Source organism: Arabidopsis thaliana, chromosome 5 (genome assembly GCF_000001735.4).
Source record: "Arabidopsis thaliana chromosome 5, partial sequence".
NCBI classification, from domain to species: Eukaryota; Viridiplantae; Streptophyta; class Magnoliopsida; order Brassicales; family Brassicaceae; genus Arabidopsis; species Arabidopsis thaliana.
This window is the reverse complement of record NC_003076.8, coordinates 6,410,423-6,433,333: the sequence shown is the minus strand read 5'-3', so window position 1 is coordinate 6,433,333 and position 22,911 is coordinate 6,410,423. Positions and strand designations below refer to the sequence as shown.

Genomic DNA, 22,911 nt, shown 5'->3' with positions numbered 1-22,911 from the left:
TATCTTTACATCCTAATTAGTAATTTACGTATCCCCCTACCAAATTAATCTAATCACGCAATCAAAACTATTTAAATATTATTAAATTACTTTGACCAATCTAAGATTCTTTGGATTAGCTAAACACATTTCCAATTAAATTTCATCTTATTTACTGTCCAAAAATGGTAATGAAAAAACTCGAATTTAATTATAAGCTAGCGTTTGTTTAGTAACTCTATTAAGTATTAACATTCTCTAATTTTCTTTAGACCTACTTTTTCTTAGACGCCAAAAGAAAAACACAGAAACAGTATCATAATGGAAAATATTTATGTTCTTCTTATAACCATCCCTTGTGTTGTTGCGCTTCTCGCATGTTGTGTCGTCTACGCCGTCAACGGTTGCACCGATCACGATGAGATGCAGACCAAACTAGTTGACGTGGAAAAGGGTATAACCGTCACACAAGATGTTTTAGAGTCGAAGAAGTCTCATGTCGCCGGCGCCAATTATGGCACTTTTCTTCTTCTTCATCATCATCGTCCTCCCATAGCCTCTATTCCTTACCATCATCATCATCATCATCACAGTGCCGGTTTTTCACGTTGAAGACCAAACAAAGTACCAAACTTCGATTATTATCATATATGGATTTGTTTCTTATAATCAAAAGCAAAATAAAGTTCTGGAAGTGTTACATAATCATTGTATACCAAAACACTTTTAAATTTCCAATATTTCTTGAGAACAGAGATCCAAAACTAATATCTTTACAACAAAAGTTGCTTAACCTAACAAGTAATTACATATTCCCCACCCAATTAACCTAATCACTCAATCAAAATCTTGAGCCCAGCCTCTAGAGAGCAAGAACCATCTACTTTACCAAAAGATGTTATGTAAAGTTGTCTGTATCGCTATTGTTTGATCTTGGACTTGAATAGCCTTCATGCTTTAGAAACAATGCATAAAGAAGCTCATTCCACGAATCAGGAACTCCAGGGAGACACCAATGGCTGCAGTCTTGCCTGTGGAATGGCGCAGGACCAGCCAAGCCCAGGTAGTACAGTGATGGGTGACCATCGTTTCTTTGAGCAGCCATGGCTGTTATGTTCAACACTTTCAGTTTAACCGTCTCTGATATGTTCGAGTAGTAAAGAGACGAAGACAAGACATCTTGAAGGAGCTTTATATGATCCCATGTCTCTGCTGGAACCAGAGAAGCTCCAAAATCAGGCAGTGTCTCCATATGACATGTTCCTCCAGTTCTCCAATCTCCTCCCCTGAATACAAGAAAACATCAATTAAAAGGAGCTTTAAGATTCATCGAAGATTCTTGTTTTGGAGATATGTGTGACCAACCTGAAATGCACAGGGGCAAATGTCCGAAAGAAAACCTGTGTCTTGTTTGCATCAACCTCTTCTTGTATCCATTTCATTACAGTCTTCATAGCTCGTCTATACGCATGCTCTATCTTCATTCTCATTCTTACTTTTTCTCCTTCTTGAAAGTAACAACCTCTGCAGTAACAAATTCAAGTTCAGTCAAGGAACCAAACCAATCTGATTAATATTTAGAATGTTAACAAGAAGAAAGAAGCTAACCCGCGAATAGTTTTCTCATAGTTCCACCAATGACCCGTGTTAAACACTAATATATCCGCATCTCTCCACTTATCAGCAGTCCATTCCATCGTCTCTAGCTTAAGAGTGGTCTTTACCTTCTCTGGTGATCCTTCAGGTGGCCGGCTTTGAAGAACCAAAAACGGTGCTCTATAGTATTCAACAGTGCAATTGTAGTCATGAAACCTGAACACAAAGAAGCCCATGTGCTTTGTGATGGGTCTATTGTTCACTTCATAAACCAAATTCTTGTTACTGATTGCAGAAGCTAGCATACAAAGAAGAGACTCCCATTGGTTTCTTCCAATTGAGTCTCCTACAAACACTAGCCGCTTGTTCCTTAGCTTCTCCAACATCAACTTAGCATCAAATCTGATACATTCCATAACAAAAATGAGTAAGCTTTAAGTAACTGAATTCAAAAGTAACACATATGGTTCTAAAGTTCTTCCTCCTAACTTACTCTACTCATGCCATACAATATTTCCTAAACATAACATTTCTAATCCCAGAACATCAAACAAAGAGAGAAAATGAAACATTTACCTGGGCAAATCACAATGGTTAGGTTGCCATCTCCACTTAGTATAGAACAAATCAGGTCTCCCAAACTCAGTGCATCTGAATCCTTCATCAATAAAGGTACAATCTTTAGACTGATACAAGGGATACGATTCGTCCCAAACCCATTTCCCATTGAACAAATCACAACCATTCCCACTCTCTTCAAGAAACCCAACTTTGGTGTTGTTAACTTCAAACCCATCGAGCTCCTTGAGCCAAAGGAATCTCTCCGATTGATCCGAAAAGTCATGACTTTTAGTTTTAGCCACGGTTCTGTAATCGAGGTAGAAGAAGCTGAAGACTAAACACAAACCCACCAAGAAAAAACCCAAGACTCCTAGTGATGGCTCGAACACGAGCCTTAAACGCTTGAATCTCTTTATTACTACTTCAGAGATTGGCATGGCTTCATCTTCTTCCTGAGATGGGTTCTTCGACATCTTTGAGGTTTTAAGAAGAAGCTTCAGAAGTTGCTAACTTTATTAATATCTGAGTAGAAAAAAGTAAGCTGAAAGAGACAGCTTTACTTGGTATATTAGATTCGTCAAACTAGTATATGTATTAGCGAACAAATACAAATCCAAAGGTGTAATTAGCTTAAGATTTTCGGTTTCAAAATCTAAAAGAGAAGAGTCTCAACTTTTTTCTTGACCGTCTTGTTTCGTAAAGGGAGAGACTTGGAGAGTGTGAATCGTGGGGTCCTTTTAAGTGGCGGGTCCCGTAGATCCAAACTTGTCACACGCGCGATCATGGCGCGTGACAAAATTAGTGGGGCTAAAGACGGCGTAGCTTTTAGTTACTTTTTAGTGCGCATTAAAACGGTTAAGGCGTTTGGTTCATGCACCGAAAATAGCGTTTTAGTCCAAAAATGTGTATATGTGACTGATGAGTAATTAGATGGAGGAATATTCTAATGAGTAAAGAAGAGTAATTAGATTAATGAAGGACGAGAGTCCGACTTAAAGCCGTCCATGGCGGAGATTAGCATGAACACATCACATGTTATTTGTCTAGGGACAAGATTCAATGAAAGTCAGAGAGTGAGAACCGAGAAAAGGTTGCGTACCGGTCAAGATCAAATTAGTACCTTTAATTGTCATATTAGACTCCCAAGGTCGTTAAAACGCTTTGTTTAAATAATGTCAAGAGAAATTTGTTTAATGATTTGGTCCGACTCTAAAACCAAGTACTAGTAGCAGTGTAAGAGAGGATGGATCTCAGATACGTTGTTGCTTCCTCTTGTGCTTCCAGCCACAGTTCAACTTCAGCCAATGAACTTTGATTGAGAGAGCAGTCACAATGGCCTTTGTTTGTGATTTGCATCTGGTAATGGAGCTCACGATTGTTCAAGGTTTGCATCAGTGAAGCCATTTTCTTACAGACCAGAGATTGTTTTAGGTTGTTTATAAAGGATGGTTCTTAAACACTAGTGTTTTGTAACTTCAAACTGATTAAGGCAATCGGTACTATACTGAGATATGATTTTGAGTGATTGATAAAAACAGGCCATGGTTGATAGTTAACAGATTGAACTTACGGTTGATTAAGAAGAAAATTTTGATAAGGTTCTTCTTCCTTACACACTTTGATATGTCTGTATTGAAACCGATTATAAGACTACCTTTTCTCCTCCCACCCCTCGACATTGCTATTGTCCCACCTCGCTTCTTCTTGTTCATCTACAAGATCAGATAGTAAGAACAACATTAATAAACACTCAAAGTTCTGTAAGTTAGAACTTTTAAGACTATGGATTCCGCAACGACTAAGAACATAAGGGTTCATCCACAAGATAGAGAGTAAGAAAAACATAGCGAACACTCAAAGTTCTATCATGGATTATGCAATGACTAAGAACATAAAGGGCTCAATGCTCATTGATCCAAGAAAACACACTATTTAGTAACAAACTGAAAGAGAAAGAGTTTTCAGTTCAGAGAAACTCTAAACGGCCAATCATCTTCTCGTATCAGCACCCTGCAACTCATGTTTTCACTAATCACACATTTACGTGAATCACAATTTATGTTCTAGCATTATGCGATTTTTCTCCATAAATGATTCCTACCAATCCACTCCATAAATTTATTTCTGCAATCATACATTGTAACCAATCGGAACCTGAAGCAAGATCTCAGGACTGTAGAGTAAAAAGATTGAAACTTTCTATTGTACTAGTGCCAATTCTCGAAAACTTTAACTTGAATCCGAACAAAGACAGGTTTTGAATTACTAAAACGGTAAAACCAGATTAGCATCTTCACAAAAATCTCTAACGCATCATGATATTGGTCGAGACACATTGGTAACTTCCAAAGTCAAATAGATAATCCATCAATCGCTCACAGCATAAATCTATCTCTTCTGAAATGAAACAGAAGCAGAACAATTAAGAGCAAGCGATTGAGAGAGAGAGAGATAACACAAGACCTTGTTGTTGATGTTGTTGAGAAGACTGAAGAGATCTTTCGTATTGTTCAGCCTTTTCAAGGAAAGGCTTGTAACCAAGCTCCAGTGACAAGTAACCAAAGGCCAATGATCCCAACACCACCACCGATGATCGAATCGCGTTGTCCATCACCGTCCGCTTCATCTTCTTCCTCTCTGTCTGAAACCTCCGACTCTGAAAAAGTTTGCTTTTTTTTTCCTCTTTCCTATAAAATAATTAAATAAAAACGAAACCTTCTTAACCAAACAGAGAGTTCACTTCTCGGTGCTGTATCGGAAGCGGTGGCTTTCTCGGCCCTCAACGAGAGAATCTGATGTTGGTGAAGCCCAGTATCATCTCTGGCTTGGTACGATTGACTTCTCATTCACCTTCTTCTTCTTCAAGTGTGCTCAGAAGGCAAGAGTTCTTGGTACGAACGCTTTGTGGGTCACCAATCATCAGAGCAATGAGTTCCACATCAGAGGCCGACGCTGAGAGTGTTCTTAGAACCGTGACGCCATCGCTCGATCTCAAACGACACAAAGGCCAAGCTGGTTAGTGCTTGCTCTATTCAATTGTGTCATCAGAAATTTATCAAATTCGAAACTTTAGGATTTTAAAGTTTGAGTTTTTTCAGGTTACTTTGATGTTTTAGCTCATGTGTTGGAATTGATCTTGTGTCAGGGAAGATAGCTGTGATTGGAGGATGTCGTGAATACACAGGAGCTCCATACTTCGCTGCCATTTCAGCTTTGAAAATCGTTAGTAGTTTCGTTTTCTATTAGCCATCACTGCTTCTGTCTACATAAAAGTGAAGAGTGGTTTCATATCTGTAAAACTGTAGGGTGCTGATTTGTCTCATGTATTCTGCACGAAAGATGCAGCTCCTGTTATAAAGAGCTATAGTCCTGAGCTTATAGTTCACCCTGTTCTTGAGGAATCATATAGCATCAGGTGAATACTCCATTCCACAGTGTGTGCTACTTCTAACTATGTGGTTTTGTTCCGTATGTTTTTATTACAATACCCGGTTTCATATCTGTATATAGTCAACTCAGTGAAGAAGATAAAAGAGAAGTTCAAGATAAAGTGCTTGGAGAAGTCGGTAAATGGATGGAAAGATTTGATTGTCTTGTTATTGGTCCTGGTTTGGGAAGAGATCCATTTCTCCTGGTAAAGATTCATCTACCCTTGCTTAATCACATTACAGAATTTGATTTGTCATTACTTTGGTGGTGGACTTACGAGTTATGTGACTCTGTATTTCCAGGAATGTGTGAGTATTATCATGCTTCTTGCCAAAAAGTCCAATGTTCCTTTTGTTATAGATGGGGTAAGCAATGATACATAGCATTAAGTAAGGATTTGATAGGCTCTTGTCTTTTTCCAAGTTTTGATTGTATAATCTTCTGACTATGGCGATTCCGCAGGACGGGCTGTTTCTTGTAACAAATTCCATTGATCTTGTCCACAGCTATCCGCTTGCTGTCTTAACCCCAAATGTGAATGAGTATAAGCGCCTGGTTCAAAAAGTACTGAATTGTGAAGTAGATGAACAAAATGCTGAAGATCAGTTACGTTCTTTGGCCAAACAGTAAGTACAAAAATGACTTCATAGGTCATCTAGAGGGCACTATGGAAGTATCTCACACACACATCACCAGGCTCATCTGGTGATTTGGAACCAAAAACTCTGGTGATAATAATGTTATTCGTCTGTGTCATTCAGGATTGGTGGTGTCACGATTCTCAGGAAAGGGAAATCTGATCTTATAAGCAATGGGGAGACAGGTGAGTAACTTTTTAGCTATTGTATCTTTCCGTTAGAGGACGTTGAGACCGTGAGGTGTGATTATCTCTATTTTTGTAGTAAAATCAGTAAGCATATATGGTTCACCAAGGCGCTGTGGTGGACAAGGCGATATTCTCTCTGGAGGGTGAGCTCACCACTCTTTGATCCAGTATCATTAGATTGCTCGGGTTACCACGGTTAAAAGTTCAACTTTTGTAGCCACTGATAGTCTGCCTAATGGATTTGGTTTCATATAGTGTTGCAGTGTTTTTGTCATGGGCACAACAGCTTAAATCCGATCCTGAAAGGTTAGATACATCCTATATTGGCTCTGCGCAAACTTTCATTTCTAACTCAATTATTGACTGTGCAAAGTGGTTTTGACAATCTCTGAAACCCAACAAAATTTCAGTCCCTCTGAGAATCCAGCTATCTTGGGATGCATAGCTGCATCTGGCCTTCTCAGAAAGGCTGCATCTCTGGCCTTTACAAAACATAAGAGATCAACTCTCACAAGCGACATTATCGAATGTTTAGGGGAGAGGTATGGATTTCTTTCTTACTGAAACTGCTGCATTAGAGAATCCACAAAAACATTTCGTCTCAATCATAATGTTTTATCGACTTTTTTCGACAGTTTGGAGGATATCTGCCCTGCATCTTAATCTCAGAACACATGAAGTAGAGTTGTCTTGCCTTCTACAACATCTTATTGTCTGTGGGAAACTTTAGAAGTGTCTGTTCTCTTGTGTCTATTTACCTCACAATTGTTTTTTCTGAATAATAAAACTTGAATGCTGTGATTACCAAGTAAAGATTACGATAGAAACAGAGATATCGCCTGTTCTTCCTCATTACCATTGTGAGATTTACTATAGAAACAGAGGCAAAAGGATCAAGAGAAGGTAGATTTTTGTTTCAGAGACATTAACTTATTAGGAAGAAGACACTAATAACACCAGAAGACACACACGTGCTGTACAAAGAAGCATAAGACATAAGAGAGATACAACACTACACACATTATCACCAACCATTGATAGCTTCAAGTACTCATAGAACAGCTTTTTGTTTTTCCTACATATTTTTTTTTGTTTGTGCTGTTACAGTTCGAGAGCTTTAAGAGACATGAAACTTCTTTTGTGTTTCTCTTTCATTTTCAATCTGCAAGAACTGTTGCTCCTTCCACCTGTTCCCACCACCAAAGTTTGTGTTATATAAGCTTTTTAGATGTTGCTAAACAAAAATACTAAAATATGATTTAGTTTTGAAGAATCAATCACCTTGAAGGTAGCTCCCCAAATTTCTCCCTCATTAGCAGGAACTGCAGTGATCTTGTTCTTAGGGTTCTCGAAGCTCCTAAGCCCACCTAATGCCGTCGAGTAATAACAGCCTGCAAAACACGCATACAAAACCATTGAGCGGGTGATGCCCCAAAAATCTTGAATTTAGGAGTGAACAAACAAAACTGAAAAACGAACCTTGAGGGAAAGACGCAAGAGACTTGCCACAAGCACCTTTTAGTAAGTCAACATCATCAGCAAATGCCACATAGCCATCAGCTGTTATTCCCCAATACAATGGAACCTTGCCAACTTGGTCCTGCAGCAAATCAAACACCGTTTTTTGTTACCATTAGATTCAATCTACTTCACAGTTTAAAAAGTGTTTATCAGGGGGTTAAAAGAACTTACAGAGGCTACAAACAGAGTGGAGGTTGATTTATCAAAGACCACAAAGGCGAAATCGCCACTTAGGTGAGCAACAACGTGGTTAGCCGGGTAAGGAGCTCTGTCACGGAGAGTCTTATAAGCCTCGATGACCAAGAGAACCTCGTTTGCGTTTTTTGCAAGCCCGTACTGCTGTTTCAAGCTTCCTAGGTTGTCAAGTGAGCCTTGGAACAAGCAGAATATTTCATCCTTAGCTCCAAATGATCTGTATCATTTCAGAAAAACATCTTAAGACAAGCCTATATGTATATCAACAAAGTCCAAATTAACTGAACTTGAGCAAAATATAGAGAATAGTATTGCAAATAATTGACTGAAGTTATAAATGCGAATAGTCAGACCGATCAGTCAGCAGCAAATCTTTAAATAGACATGCAATTATGAATGTATTGGTATGCTTGATATGGGTAAAAGCTAAAGATAGAGTGTTGTGCATAAGGCTATTAATGGTCGTGGGATTTTATTGCAGGGTTTGGTGGACCAACCAAAGTTGTCTTTGTAGTTTGGTCATATCCAAAAACCAAAATACATACAGTCCCTATAGTTGTAACCATATAGAAATTTGTAAATGTAATATTTAGCCACGATTTATTGTTTGATTGAGTGATCGGTCATTGTTGTGATTGTTGAAGTTATGTTTTAAAAAATGTTGGTTGGGACTTAATATGGCCAACATACGGAATCTTGGTGTTTGATTGGTTGTGGTTATATTTTATAAATTTGACTGTATAATTTTAATATTGATTATTCTTATGCTAATATTTTCTTTGTGATCGGATTCTAAGTGACATAAGTACATGACCAATTCAGTAATGAGTCATGAGAGGCTTGTGAATCTTTTGGTGACTAACACAACTTCTGAGACGTGTCCTTGTGCCACCACCGTCACCGACAGAGTCAACTACTAAATTTATATTTTGAGGTATCAAAGAAATTTTGGATCTTCAGTCCAAAGTTTGCTAGGTAACAATTAATGTAAATTATCTCTAGTTTATTCACATCATCTCACTCAAATCTTGTTTCCATGAAGATTGAAAGAAATCCTTTTTAACCAATGAGCTAACTTTACTTGGATAAATATTTATCATTTTTAATTTCCAATAAGAATTATCCATACAAATTTGGATCGGTACATTTCAATAAAGCTACCTATGATGTACCTTGTATATGCATATTTCTAAAAAGATATATATGATTTGAGAAAATTTTATTCGGACTTACTCTATAAATTATTGTTTGGGTCCACACACCATAACACAAACATACATCACCCTAAGTTAAGTGGAGTGCTTTGAAGAAAAGAATACCACAATTATGTAATTCGGAATCTAGTAGAAAAATTATCTACAAAATTTAGTATCTAATTAGATAATTTTCACTAATACCCTATCTTCTTAAAACAAATTAGATAAGAAAATCGGACGAAATCAAATGAAATATGGTCCATACATGCAAATATGCAATTGACTTTTATTTGTCAGCGAAATTTAAAGGCTCGACGATGATCTCATCACCGTCCGATCATAGCGAACCGACGGTAGAAACTTTGGGACCATCGTAAAAGGCCAAGTTTTAATAGATATGAACATAAGAAAAATCGCCGGCGAGACTTACCTAGGCCGGAGAGGACTCTCGTTGTGATGGCTGTAAGCAAGCTGAACATAGTCGCCGACTTGTACAGAAACAGCGGATGGATTTTTCTCGACGAACCGGTTTACTAAAGTTGATCCGGTTGTTTTCGGCGACGGAGTTCTGCTTCCGGCAGCCACTAACTCTTCCGGCGGCGATACTATAGCTCCACTGAAAATTCCCAACATTTTCTCTCTCTCCTCCGGTGATAACAATCACTTCCTTAATTTCAAAACGAAAAGAAAAATTAAGCTAACTAAATCTCTGAGCTCTCTTTCTCTGGTAACGATATATCGGACATGGAAGACGAGACAAAGGAGAGAGAGATGTATGATGGTGTTTAAATATAGGAAGGGAAGGAGATGATATGGAGGGTATTTACGTCATTTCGTCTTTGTGAATCTTCTTCTCTCTTGATTCTTCTTCTTATTACACTGAAATTAACGTCGATACGTCATCGTATGGGCAGTGACGCAGCACAAATACGTGGGTCTCACACGGAAGAGATGGAATCATTCTGGAGCGTTAGATTCTAACATTGTGGGACCAATCTTGCCATTTGTGGTCTCTTGTCTTATCCATCCTCCTTTTTAATAATTCTCAAAAATCAAAATGTTTTATTTGAAAAATTATTCTAATTATAATTATTTAAACCGAATCCTAAAATGTATTTATATTTGAAATTTAACGTAACCATTTTTAAGGTAACATCCACTTTTCGTAAAAATGAAAAAGAAAGAATAACATCAACTTTAGTTTATTAACACTCTACAACTTATTGTATTTACTTTTTAACCAATTACTTCGCCCTATTGTAATATTGTTTGCAGTGGCCGAGCTAGTCATTATTTTATTGGGATCAATTTTAACTAATGACTAAAATCTATTTCAAAATAATTTTTATGGAGGTCAATAAGCATATTTTAAACTATTTTTTTATAAATTTTGCTTTTAAAAATACAAATAAATAAATAGTTTTTATAAATTCATAAGGGTCAATTAACCCCCTTGCTATGCATGTATCTCTGCCCCTGATTGTTTACCCTTTATAAGAAAACCAGCAAAAAATCATAACTGAAACTAAATATGTAATTAACAGGTGGGAAACATAACTTGTAGGGTGTGAATAAAGGGTACAGTATATGATTTTTTTCTTTTTGGGGCAAATATGATTTTTTTTTTATCCATTGAAAAATCTATTTATACAAGTTATGATTTTTCTTAATCCATCGATATTTTCTTTGAAAAAAATCTGTCTATTTAAACATAAATAAAACGTTGACAAAAATTTAATTGGTGATAATTTTTTTCGAAAAGAGAAACAAATCTGTCAATTAAATCAAGCGGATGTGTCACCACTTTCTTTCTATTTTCTCATTTAAATCACCAACCATTACTAGAGAAATTATATTTGTCTTAGAGTGTTTTTTTTTTTTTTTTGACAATCGATCTTAAGAGTGTTTCAAAACCAGTATACATATTTGTTTTTCTAGTTTTTTCTAACAAAAGCATACTCTCTAACTATTTGTATAATTATTATCCCATGCTTTAAAATAGTATTATTATAGTTTGAAAAAAATATCATATGTGTTTTTTATGAGCCAATGAACTAGGAGGGAGGGAGAGATTGTGATCTGAAAGCAACTTGAACCTAATTTAAATGGACATTTATCATCAACGATTGGTTTGTAGTATCATCAACTTTATGAATCTTTCTTTTCTTACATAAATTAACTTCATCCAGAGAATAAGATTTGTCAGATAAACAATAAACCTCTTTTAGAAAAATAAAATACAACAGCAACGTGATCCAAATATTTCTGTGTATATCAGTATATAATTAAAAACGAATTAGTACGATGATTGTTGGATCTTGCCATCTTGGGTATCTATATGTAATAATTGGCTGCATGCTGATCATAATTAAAAAATTTAAAATCAAAATTTTCGTCCTTGAGAAGAACTTATTCAATTTCGTTTGCCCATTTGTGAAACTAGAGATTCAAAACCATGTCCTACGTAATTTAATCAATAATTTGAAGTTTTTGTAATAATATTTTCAACTGGAAATGTAAAGAAAGAATACTAGACGAACAGTCGACGCCCGTTGTTTATGTTTCGGGGTTTGGCCCACGGTCTTCATATTTCATATCAGCCAACTTTAGACTGTTCATATTGTTTGTTCCGAATTACATAACCTAAATAAACTATTGAATTCCAAGGAAGAAAGTAAGCCTTTATTTGAACAGAAAGATGGTTGAGTTGCTGAAGATTTTCGACCATTTGTTAAGAAAAATATCACACACACACAAAAAGGGAAAACCATAAAATAATACATAAATGGTTTGGTGACAACAACCTAGAAATGTATAAGATAAAAAAGACCTATACTATTTCGTGCCAAATATCAGAGACCACAAGGTAGACCAACATAAATGTTAAAAATGTATAGTTTGAGGTTGTTGAGTTAATTGGATTTCTTATTCAAAACAATTTGATAATGAATAAATTGATTTTATGTTTTTTTTTATAATAGATGTAAATTTTAACATGCACACTTTGAGAAAATTGTTTTTAAAACTTTGTTAAACAAAATAACTGATTTATGTTTTATCCGACCCATGTAAAATCGTTTTTATCGGTCGAATCAAACAGAACAAAAAAAATTCCTTTTTCGCGGTTACTGTAGATTAAACTGCATATATTAAATACCATAACTTAACTGCTTTAGCTATTGAACCACGTCTATGGATGATTTTAGATTTTGATTATCATGTATATATTATGTTTTTGACTTTTCTATAGAATTTAAACTATATTAAAATCATATACACAAAAAAATAAAACGCAATATTGATCAATAATATAACGTAAATTGAATAGCAAAACAGTGAATGGCATATTTGTATTGATATTATAAACGTCATTATCATTTTATTAAATTGTAAAATAAAATACAGCCACTAGTTTGTATTATTTACTTATTTATTCAAAATACAATCGTAGAAAACAGAAAGAAAGACCGAGCAAAGCCAACCATGGGCCTGGGAGTGGGAACTACAAAAGCTGAAAACGACTTTGATATTGTTTTGCTTATTATCTTTTACAAATATTATTTCAAAGAAAATTATCTCATTTGAACATGACATATAGAAGATTTTTTTGTTGCCACATACCATTATCCAAACATAATGAATGGTATTAACTATTTATATATACATTTTTGCAGCCACTTTATGAAATAAATTTTAAAGTTGGGATTTATTTACAGCGGCTGTCACTGGCATTTAATAATTGTTTTTGATAATTAGAAAGAAAATCTTCTAATTAAATATTTGACATTTAACAATCTTCCCAAAATCTCTCTACCTTAACTACACGATTAATTACTAAAATAAAACTTCTAAAATATTTAATATCATTTAATTACTACAAAATTATCATTTTTGATATTTTTTCTCCATGATTATAATCATCAAACCGTATAGATATTTGATAGCATTTAATTACTATAAAATTACAAAATATTTAGACAATAATTCATAAACATATCATAAATAAGATCAACATTAATAAAATAAATGAGTTTTTTTTAGAGGACGGGTTGGCGAGACGGGTTTGGCAGGACGTTACTTAATAAAAATTGTAAACTATACAATAAAAACATTTTATAAATAGATACAATTTACAAACTTTTATATATATATTAATTTAAAAAAATAAATTGTTTTCACGGTATACCGCGGGTAAAAATCTAGTTACGTTATATATCTATATTTCATATATTTCTCTAAGAAAGAATCCTCTAGAAAATGTTTGTTGAAAAATGATTTCTTCATATCAAAACTATGATATTCTCGCGTTTTAAAAGCAATATGATGTATATGTGGTCGATCTAGAGGCTTCAGTATCATTCAAATGAACAAATTTGTTATTGGACCATCTCAATCACCTAAGCTTCGATCATCTCTAATCTCTATGCATCCCCACAAACACTTCCTATGCAGCTGTATATATCTTTTTTTTTCTTTTTTCTTGATATTCTTTTTTGGTTTCGGATCATATCATGACTTTTCATTATTTCTTTTGGCAGTTTCTCTTCTTTTTTGCTTTTCTTTGATGCGATAATATGGACTGCACTGTATAGCCCACTATTTCATGTTCCCATCTTGCTATGATGTAATAGCAAAAATACCATATACTGGTCATTTATAATAATAAATATTTAAAAAAATCTATAACAGTCAATGGATAATAACATAATTGTAAAAGTGTTTCTTCATTTTAAAATAAGATACAAATTAAGAACACTGATATTATCCATTTTATTTTTAAAATTAAGAACAAATATAAATATACTTTTGTAATCAAAATAACAATTATATTTGGTATGTAAGAAAATTCTGCACCATCTTAATCTGACTTTAAGCCCATCACCCAAATAAAAGTCCATTACAAAGCCTTCTAAATTTAAGCCCACCCACCCTATTCGGGCTGACCCGACTTGACCGTCGTCTACAATTCCCAAGCCACGGAGATCACAGTTCGTCGTAGGTTCGAATCTGCCGAAATTGATCGAAGATCTGTGAATCATGGCAGCGGTGAACCGGGATAATGAAGAGGAAGTGAAGACCGATGATGGATCTCCTAAAATCAAACCGAGACCAATCGTTCGGCTCGGAATCTTCCTCATCGCTCACAGTCCTGTTTTCAGGTAAATCTTCAACCATAATTTTCTCTTCTACTCCACTAGTTTCTATGTTTTGATTCTTTCTCTTTTGGTTCATTGATGATCTGATTGTGTTTGTAGTGTGGTTTTCTCTGCTGCTGGGGTTTTGGCGCTGCTGCTTTTGCCTCTACTGGCAAAGAACACTTACATCTCCGAGAATGCTCTAATGCCAGGTTTTGTTACATACCTTAGAATTCAATTAAAGTCCACATTTGGATACTGTACATGTTAACCTGGAATTAGTGTTCTATACGATTGGAATCTGTAGAAGGGTTTAAAACTGTTGAGTCATGTGAGTTTATGGCTTGCCAACTTTGAATGCGTTGTTGTTTGGTGTTTTACACTTTCTATTTTGACTCTAATCCTCAGGCTCTGCACGGTCTATGCTCTCTAATCGAGATGTTTCTGATGGAAGCAAACTGGTGAAGGACATAAAGAACTTTAGGTTGAATCATGAAGGCCAGGGTGTGTATGTCTTTTCTTCCCTCAGTTTTCGCATGAAATAGAGCTTTCTCCTACGTTATGAAGAATTTTACTTGTCCTTCTGTTTTGGTCCTAGCCCAAGTAACTTAATGTTTCTCCATTTGTGTGATTTTTCTTTCTAGTGAAGTCCAAAAGCTCATTGGAAAATACATGTCAGATATGGGTGCAGAAGTTTCTTATCAAAAGTTCCATCCTGAAGGGAATCAATTTCACCCCCTGCACTTTTTCTCCGGTCCAGATTCATATACATTGCTGGAGAATGTCAGTTGTGCTTCTTATGGGGTCAATGTTGCGGGGATTATAAGAGCCCCTCGTGGTGATGGAAAAGAGTCTATTGTGCTGGTTACTCCCTATGATTTTATAAATGGTGGAGACTATGAGGATTTGTCTTTAGGAATTGTCAGTTCTCTTTTTTCCTTGCTCTCTAGAGTTACCTGGCTTTCCAAAGACATAATATGGCTTGTCGCTGATTCTCGTTATGGAGACTATAGGCCTGTTGCTGCGTGGTTAACTGAATACCACTCACCTTCATTTAAGGTCTCGGATCTTCTGAAGTGTGACGAGCAAAATACAGCTGATAACTTCAGACGAGCTGGAACAATGGCTGCTGCTTTGGTTTTGAAGGTTGATGGTAGAAGTGAAAAGTTTGAGGACACACTAAGTATCTATGCAGAGGCATCTAATGGGCAGATGCCAAATCTCGACCTCATCAATGTTGTAAATTACTTAGCGGTGCACAGGCAGGGGTTTTATGTCAAGGTTGAGAAGGTTGTATCTTTACTTTCCTCTAGTTGGCTAAAGATTTTTGGGGAAATATTTGAAGCTGTTGGGAAATTGGCGCATATGTTAAATCCGGACTGGAATTTTGGTATCCCAGCTGCAGACTATCTTGAAGGCAGTGCTACCCTTGCAAGTTCACTGTACTCCCAGGTAAAATGTACAACTGATCTGTCCTTAATTAAGTTCTTGGCATCTTGTGGTTGCAGTCACACTGATACATTTTAACTAGGAAAGACCTTGAAAGCTGACAGAAAATGTTTCTTTCTTTTGTTATTCATTCTCATCAGGCCCTTGGTATCCCAACTGGTCCCCATGGAGCTTTCCGCGATTATCAAGTTGATGCTATAACTTTGAAAGTTTCACCTAGATTTCCTCCTGACAGTAAGACAAGACAACACGATTTCTTTCTACGAGGTGCCCGGTGAGTTTTTGTTTTTATATTTTCATTCGTTCCCATTTTATACCGTTTACCTACCTCTGCTAGTGTATGTGCATTTTGTAATGCTAAAGTACTACAATATATCATTTATGCTACAGTGGAATTTAAGAGTTTTAATGTTTTCTACTCATTGACTCTGTATGAGTGTTCGATGATAACTCTGTGCTTTCTCTTTAAACGCAGGTTACTGGAAGGAACTATAAGATCAGTGAACAACCTCCTTGAGAAGTTCCATCAATCGTTTTTCCTTTACATGTTAACTTCGCCAAGCAAATTTATCTCTGTAGGAGTCTACATGATTGCCTTTGCTCTTCTTGTTGCCCCTCTTCCAATGGTCGCAGCCTCTTTATACATCGATGGCTGTAAATCTCTTACCAATTCCACTCATAACCCAACCGAAAACTTCAAGTCTTGGAAATGGCTAGATGCAGCGAAACAGGTCTTTACTTTGCACTTGTTGGGTTTCATTGTCACGCTGCTACCTTATTTCATCTGTCAAGTACCGGGCCAACATTCTCCAACAAACCGCTCCATCATGTGGGGCACTACCTCTTCGTCGCTTCTCCTTATAACCTTTGTCACAATGCCTGGTTGCTCTCCGTTCTCCTCTCGACTCCATGGAACCAACTGGGCCATCTTGAAATCAGTGACCATCTCAGCTGCCTTCATCGGCCTATGCCTCATGTCCATAATCAATTTTGCCACCGCAGAGATTGGAGCGTTGCTACTAGTGCCAACGTGTCTTATGGCTCAGCCTATAAAACCCGCTTTGAGATCCAGACGCCTTAAGAGCCTGTTGGGTGCGTTTTGCAGTATTGTATTGCTGACAATCGGGTTCCCGGTCATGTTTTTTGCAATCTCTAAAGGGTTGCTTGGAGAAGGCCTCGTAGGGTTGAGTCTTGGAGGAGAGTTTTGGACATGGTTAGAGTCGCTTTGGGCGTGGAAGAGTGCAACATATCTATACATAGGTATGGTTCATCTTCCTTGCTGGCTCCTTTGCCTCTGCATCTTGTTTCATCCTTCTTAATTCTTATTTTACGTCCCAATCTCCATACAAGGAAGGTCACAGTTATTTCCTTTACTTCGGTGACAGTTGTCCACACTTGTTGGAATTTGTCATATGTTCTAGTTGTCGCATGGTAATTAGCAGTTAGAGGTCTGATGTATCGTTAGAAAACTAAAAATGCGATGAATGAGTGAAGTTTCTGTTTTTTGTATTGATTTTTAGTTTTAAGCACTGTATTTTTACTTCATTTAAGTAATAGCTGTTTCTTAAATTAGATCTATTAGTTGTACAAATGCATGATTGCTTGTAGCAGGTATTGTAAGAAAAGAGTACACTCAAAAGAGATCAAAATTGAGGATATCTACCAGATAATTAGAAGGTTACAATTACAAAGGTTTCTGTATTACAACGAAGTTGAATCAGAGCGTGTTCTTTGTCCAAAGCCCATCATTGAGTTACCCAAATCAAAGTCCAATATAAAGCCTTCTAATTGTAGCCCACCCATTACAATCGGGTTGACTCGACTTGACCCGCCGTCAACAATCCCCGAGCATCGGACTCCACCACCAACATCCACCATCAGATTCTTCCCATGAATCCTCCACCGCACCATCTCACTCTGCAACGCTAGATCTACCGCCGGAAAATCTACGTCACTAGTGAAGCAGAGCCCAAACGGTGCGACAGGAGGCACCGATGTAGCTTCACCCGCAGCTTTGGCGTAAGCTTCCGCGAACACCTTGTAGATCGAGCTCTCTAAAATCGTGTAAGGAACCACCGTGCTCAGCTCCACCGCCAACGGACCTTCCACGGAGAGCTTTTCCCCGTTGACTCTAATCGATTTCACGTTAATTACGTAGTTGCCACTCGAACCGGTTAACAAAGGCGTGTAAACCAGCGATCTAGACGCAGCCACTCCAAAAACCTCCTCCACCGAACTCGTTGATACGACACCGTTCAACGGCGACAGGTAAACAGTTAACCGACGACGTTCGTTAGTTTCCGCGGCGAGTTGTGAAGGGAGTGAGATTTGGGCCCTTCCTAAGCCCATTACTCCTTGGGCTCCACTAGCGAGCCCACGTAACAGCCACGGTGGAGTACAAGCGAAAAGTAGATCAACGGTTCCCGGAGAAGTAACAGAGCCAACCGACATGACGTCACTGAAAAGCTCTCCTCTCGCCGTAATCCCAAAGGCGTCGTTTTTAACAAGTAATTCGCAATCGGCGTTTTGGTCTTTACGCGATGATGATGATGATGATACTCGTTCATTTCCAACTTTTGCCTTTAAGCAGCCGCTAGAGCTACCGGATATTAGGTTCCTTGACGAGGAAACATGTCTTGAGGAACAATCAAACCAGAGAATTGAGCCGGCCAGATCGACTACGAGCTTGACTGGATCCGGTGAGTCACCGAGTCGAATCTGTGCGAGGTATTGACCGGTTGGAAGGTCTTTAACAACAGGGAAAACGACCCCGTTAACGGAATCAGAGATCTGAGATTTAGAAATGATTAGAGCGGAGAGAAAAGAGAAGAAGAAGAGATTCAAACAAGAAGAAGAAGCCATTAGAAGTGTGTGTGATGAGTTTTAGAGGAAGGAAATGGATCTGGACGGTTTTTAAGGATTAAGCGTTATGGTTTGGGATGCGGTGGGCCGACGCTGGTTTATTGTGAATGTGAAAAAACTGAAACGATAAGGATTGGTTCATTTTAAGGTAAGTGCTGAGTAGACTTGTTGTGTCGTTTCGCTCTTTGGTGGGGACTTTTTCTTTTCTTTTTATTTTGTTTTGGTCAATGTTTATCCATTTTATTAAAAGCTCAAAAGAAAAAGGAGACGATTTGATGATTTTTGGCACGTGTGAAAGGATGTTTTATAGGAATATCCATAAAGTTTATACCCTATGCCAGTTGGAGTAGTTGGCTTGGTACTTGTAAATTTTGTGATGTTAACATGTATTATGAAATTAAGATTGGGCTCGTTTATATATGGGCGTCTTCAGAAACTTATATGGCCCAATGGTTTGCATGGCGTTATATATAAAACAAATCAACGGTCTTTAATAACGAAATAACGAGAGCCGTTAATGGTTTATTTGAATGAAAAATCATTTTTCTTCATACAGCATATGAACTTTACGATCCTGCAAGACTTTTTATGATCAGGTATAAAAGAATTCAACACTCATTTTGCATACATTACGTACCAATTAATGTTAAATGATACTTAAACTAGCATACTAAGATACACCGACCCATCTTTCTCCATTGTTTTCAAATAAAAATTAATTGTTGCAATATAAGCAATGTGGTGTTATGAAGATTAATATTGAGCTCATTTATACGTGGGCCTGGCAATATGGCCCAATATGTTTGGATTCGTTATGTAAAATTGTAAATTAAGTCCTTGTCGATGAAAAAATAGAGTCGTTAATGGATTATTTTAGCGAAAATCGTTTCTATTCCTATAAAATTGAAAATACAAATGATTTGATTTAAATTATAAGATCTTTCAAGACTTTCTAGTATGTATTGCTGCTATATTAAGGATTAAGATCATGCATAAAGAAGAACTCGAAAACTATTTGAAAAGAAAAGAATATGAATTGTGACATATACCCACCACGCGAGTATACTTGATCAGACCTCATTTTGCATAACATTATACGACTTCAGATGCACCGACTAATCTTCATTTTTTCATATAATTAATTGTTGTCATGTGTAACACATGCAAAAATACTCTCATTTTTTAAGATTCCGCGTAATTCAACTTTTAGGAAAACAAATCTCAACGCGAATCTCAAACATTCAAGAATACCATCACTTTTGTGTTAAAAAATGTACTAATCACCATTTTAATTCTTAGATCCAAAATGTATTTTACATCTATAAATAACATACATCGTAGTCCATCTCCATCACAAACAATCACATTCATCATTTCATTTACCAAAAAAAATTATAACCTGAATATAATAGAGATGGGTAGTAGCCTCACGCGCCTACTAGTCTTCCTTTCCATTTTCGCAGCCATAGCTCTGAAATCAAACTCTCAATACCTTCTTCCGATCACCAAGCACGAACCCACCAATCTATTCTACACCACTTTCAACGTCGGATCCGCCGCAAAATCTCCTGTAAACCTCCTCCTCGACCTCGGAACAAACCTCACGTGGCTCGACTGCCGCAAACTTAAATCTTTATCATCTCTCCGCCTAGTCACTTGCCAGAGCTCCACATGCAAGTCTATCCCCGGTAATGGATGCGCTGGCAAATCTTGTCTTTACAAGCAACCAAACCCACTCGGACAAAACCCCGTTGTAACCGGCCGTGTCGTCCAAGACAGAGCTTCCCTCTACACCACAGACGGCGGCAAGTTCCTCTCTCAAGTCTCCGTCCGCCACTTCACATTCTCATGCGCCGGTGAGAAAGCCCTCCAAGGCCTTCCTCCTCCAGTCGACGGAGTTCTGGCTCTTTCTCCCGGATCTTCGTCGTTCACGAAACAAGTGACGTCAGCGTTTAACGTCATCCCTAAATTCTCTCTCTGCTTGCCTTCTTCCGGTACCGGTCATTTCTATATCGCCGGCATTCACTACTTTATCCCACCATTCAATAGTAGCGATAATCCGATTCCAAGGACTTTAACTCCCATTAAAGGCACTGACTCAGGAGATTATCTAATCACTGTAAAATCTATCTACGTTGGTGGAACTGCTTTGAAGTTGAACCCTGATTTGCTAACCGGCGGAGCCAAACTCAGTACGGTGGTTCACTACACCGTACTTCAAACCGATATCTACAATGCTCTTGCTCAGTCTTTTACACTCAAGGCTAAGGTATTCAAAACAAAATATATTATTCATGTATAAAATTTCTTATCTCTTTATTGGAGTTCCTGTGGAGTGAACCATGATTTGAGATTTTTAAAATAAAATATCTTATTAAACGATTATTAGAAATGTGTTCCTTTAAATTATAACGTTGCTAATGTTATTTTTTTGTTGTATATAGATAAGCTGATATAACCTCTTTTCTGTCTTGTTTGTTTTGGTGTGAACTATATATACAGGCTATGGGAATAGCTAAGGTTCCATCGGTGGCGCCGTTTAAACATTGTTTTGATTCACGCACCGCTGGAAAGAATTTGACGGCGGGGCCTAACGTGCCCGTGATAGAGATTGGTCTGCCGGGGAGGATAGGGGAGGTAAAGTGGGGGTTCTACGGTGCGAATACGGTGGTGAAAGTGAAGGAAACGGTGATGTGTTTGGCGTTTATCGACGGTGGAAAGACACCGAAGGATTTGATGGTGATTGGGACACATCAGCTTCAAGATCATATGCTCGAGTTCGATTTCAGCGGGACGGTTCTCGCTTTTAGTGAGTCACTCTTGCTCCATAACACAAGCTGCTCCACTTGGCCTTCCCAAAAATAGAATCATCAGTCACTCATGATAGTATCACAGTTTTTGGTCTTGTATGACACGTTTTCAGCGACACATGTGTTCTAATCGAAATTTTAAGAAATTATCACCCGTTTCTCATAAATATCGTCTATGTTATTTTATTCAAATTTGATATTCGCTTGTTTTGATAAAAAATATTGTCTGAGGATTTTGCACATTAATAATTATCTAAAGTATTCTGTATTTCTTATTAGAAATTGCAATTTAGATTTGAAATTCAAAAGTTACTACAAAAAATGTATTGCATAAAATAAATTATATCAAAAATAAATGATGTTAATTTGAGTTACTTATTTATAACAGATACAAAATTTGATTTAACGTCAATTACAATAAGTAATGCCATAACTAATTATTTGACATCAACTAAATTAAATTGATACTAATCTATCTTAATTTGCATCATTGAAAAAAGATACAAAATAAAAACTAGCATCAATTGTTCAAATGATAGAAAGGTTAAATTATTTCAGAAAATAATGGTAATAAAATTACGAATTTAAGTGATTGATGCAAATTCACCTTTTTAGGAATTTTTAAAGTAAATAAAGAAGAAGACATATACTTGTCACAACAACACGTTCATGATAGTCTCAAAGAAGGAAAAATATGGACTTGTATGCCCTTAATTTCTCCGATGATTTCCGACAGAAATTAATGGAGATAGTAGTTTTGATACTAATTAGTTGAAATTATTTAAGATCCAATATGCTATCTGGTGAAAGAGCTACAAGGGTGTCTCATGGAATGTGGTAAGAACTCTTTGAGAACCAATTTGGATCATGAGGGATCTAGATGCGAGAAAAAGAAAGACTCAAAGAAACGGTTTAGAAGTCGTCTCCATTCCCTTGAACCATGCGGAGGAAATGTCAGAATGATATGTTACGATTCTTGAATGGATTCTACTTTTTGAGATCGACTTCACTCTTTGGTCCCCAATCTCCTCCTCTTTTCATTGTAAGGCGACAAACACTTGCAATATTTTTACATAGTAGATTAATTGTAGAATTGAACTATTTCAAATGAAACTAAATTCATAGAAGCAATAACCCCCTTACATTAAAAATGAAACCATCTCAACCTATAAAACATAAAATTTTGCTTAGTTTTTTTTTTTAATAACTACGATTAATTTTAGTAATTCAGATCCACAGTCTGTCCTACGTAGAACTCGCGCAACCATGAGATTCCAGTCTTCAAATATTTTTCTGCATTATTAACTAAGTATTCAAATTTTAAACTTAAATAAATTCTTTTGAAGTTATGT

At 36.7% G+C, this 22,911-nt stretch overlaps 7 protein-coding genes and 1 long non-coding RNA gene across 14 annotated transcripts; 3 read left to right on the top strand and 5 right to left on the bottom strand.

Moving 5' to 3' along the window:
- Positions 1-329: 329 nt before the first annotated feature.
- On the bottom strand, positions 330-2,848 carry TBL11 (TRICHOME BIREFRINGENCE-LIKE 11). 2 transcript variants are annotated; one of them, NM_121921.4, is made up of 4 exons: positions 2,152-2,848; positions 1,588-1,977; positions 1,345-1,503; positions 330-1,265 (listed from the first exon to the last, which is right to left on the bottom strand). In NM_121921.4, exons 1-4 carry the CDS (start codon positions 2,607-2,609, stop codon positions 878-880), a joined length of 1,395 nt encoding a protein of 464 aa, NP_197417.1. In that variant the 5' UTR covers positions 2,610-2,848; the 3' UTR covers positions 330-877. The 2 variants fall into 2 exon arrangements, with proteins under 2 accessions (NP_197417.1, NP_001330094.1); NM_001343591.1 differs by having other exon boundaries at positions 349-1,503.
- Positions 2,849-3,625: 777 nt separating this feature from the next.
- AT5G19151 (uncharacterized protein) lies at positions 3,626-4,804 on the bottom strand. Its single transcript, NM_001125779.2, has 2 exons — positions 4,600-4,804; positions 3,626-3,848 (listed from the first exon to the last, which is right to left on the bottom strand). Exons 1-2 carry the CDS (start codon positions 4,760-4,762, stop codon positions 3,787-3,789), a joined length of 225 nt encoding a protein of 74 aa, NP_001119251.1. The 5' UTR covers positions 4,763-4,804; the 3' UTR covers positions 3,626-3,786.
- A 61-nt stretch (positions 4,805-4,865) lies between these two features.
- On the top strand, positions 4,866-10,029 carry AT5G19150 (pfkB-like carbohydrate kinase family protein). 2 transcript variants are annotated; one of them, NM_203082.1, is made up of 12 exons: positions 4,880-5,151; positions 5,282-5,358; positions 5,442-5,551; positions 5,647-5,770; positions 5,868-5,930; positions 6,028-6,191; positions 6,327-6,388; positions 6,468-6,534; positions 6,647-6,697; positions 6,802-6,933; positions 7,027-7,129; positions 10,018-10,029. In NM_203082.1, the coding sequence occupies exons 1-11, from the start codon at positions 4,932-4,934 to the stop codon at positions 7,052-7,054; spliced, it is 1,098 nt and encodes a 365-aa protein (NP_974811.1). In that variant the 5' UTR covers positions 4,880-4,931; the 3' UTR covers positions 7,055-7,129; positions 10,018-10,029. The 2 variants fall into 2 exon arrangements, with proteins under 2 accessions (NP_568369.1, NP_974811.1); NM_121920.4 differs by lacking the exon at positions 10,018-10,029 and having other exon boundaries at positions 4,866-5,151; positions 7,027-7,263.
- AILP1 (aluminum induced protein with YGL and LRDR motifs) lies at positions 7,168-10,181 on the bottom strand (the record flags this gene model as incomplete). Of its 3 annotated transcripts, none has more annotated exons than NM_001036823.1 (5): positions 7,168-7,578; positions 7,673-7,782; positions 7,907-7,991; positions 8,084-8,324; positions 9,734-10,181. In NM_001036823.1, 5 exons carry the CDS (start codon positions 9,934-9,936, stop codon positions 7,549-7,551), a joined length of 669 nt encoding a protein of 222 aa, NP_001031900.1. The 3 variants fall into 3 exon arrangements, with proteins under 3 accessions (NP_001031900.1, NP_197415.1, NP_001330082.1); NM_121919.3 differs by having other exon boundaries at positions 7,871-7,991; positions 9,734-10,065; NM_001343590.1 differs by lacking the exon at positions 9,734-10,181 and adding an exon at positions 8,461-8,555 and having other exon boundaries at positions 7,549-7,578; positions 7,871-7,991.
- A 4,040-nt stretch (positions 10,182-14,221) lies between these two features.
- Positions 14,222-17,414, top strand: AT5G19130 (GPI transamidase component family protein / Gaa1-like family protein). 2 transcript variants are annotated; one of them, NM_121918.4, is made up of 6 exons: positions 14,222-14,462; positions 14,559-14,650; positions 14,847-14,946; positions 15,083-15,890; positions 16,028-16,161; positions 16,363-17,414. In NM_121918.4, the coding sequence occupies exons 1-6, from the start codon at positions 14,341-14,343 to the stop codon at positions 17,204-17,206; spliced, it is 2,100 nt and encodes a 699-aa protein (NP_197414.2). In that variant the 5' UTR covers positions 14,222-14,340; the 3' UTR covers positions 17,207-17,414. The 2 variants fall into 2 exon arrangements, with proteins under 2 accessions (NP_197414.2, NP_974810.1); NM_203081.2 differs by having other exon boundaries at positions 14,313-14,462; positions 14,847-14,942; positions 15,088-15,890.
- Positions 17,415-17,426: 12 nt separating this feature from the next.
- Positions 17,427-18,846, bottom strand: AT5G19120 (Eukaryotic aspartyl protease family protein). The gene has a single exon (NM_121917.2). The coding sequence runs from the start codon at positions 18,747-18,749 to the stop codon at positions 17,589-17,591; it is 1,161 nt and encodes a 386-aa protein (NP_197413.1). The 5' UTR covers positions 18,750-18,846; the 3' UTR covers positions 17,427-17,588.
- A 1,176-nt stretch (positions 18,847-20,022) lies between these two features.
- Positions 20,023-21,891, top strand: AT5G19110 (Eukaryotic aspartyl protease family protein). 2 transcript variants are annotated; one of them, NM_001343589.1, is made up of 2 exons: positions 20,023-21,018; positions 21,252-21,891. In NM_001343589.1, exons 1-2 carry the CDS (start codon positions 20,056-20,058, stop codon positions 21,612-21,614), a joined length of 1,326 nt encoding a protein of 441 aa, NP_001331340.1. In that variant the 5' UTR covers positions 20,023-20,055; the 3' UTR covers positions 21,615-21,891. The 2 variants fall into 2 exon arrangements, with proteins under 2 accessions (NP_001331340.1, NP_197412.1); NM_121916.3 differs by having other exon boundaries at positions 20,075-21,018; positions 21,252-21,798.
- A 369-nt stretch (positions 21,892-22,260) lies between these two features.
- On the bottom strand, positions 22,261-22,597 carry AT5G03015. The gene has a single exon (NR_142648.1). It is a non-coding gene; the product is annotated as an other RNA (long non-coding RNA).
- Between the last annotated feature and the right edge of the window lie 314 nt (positions 22,598-22,911).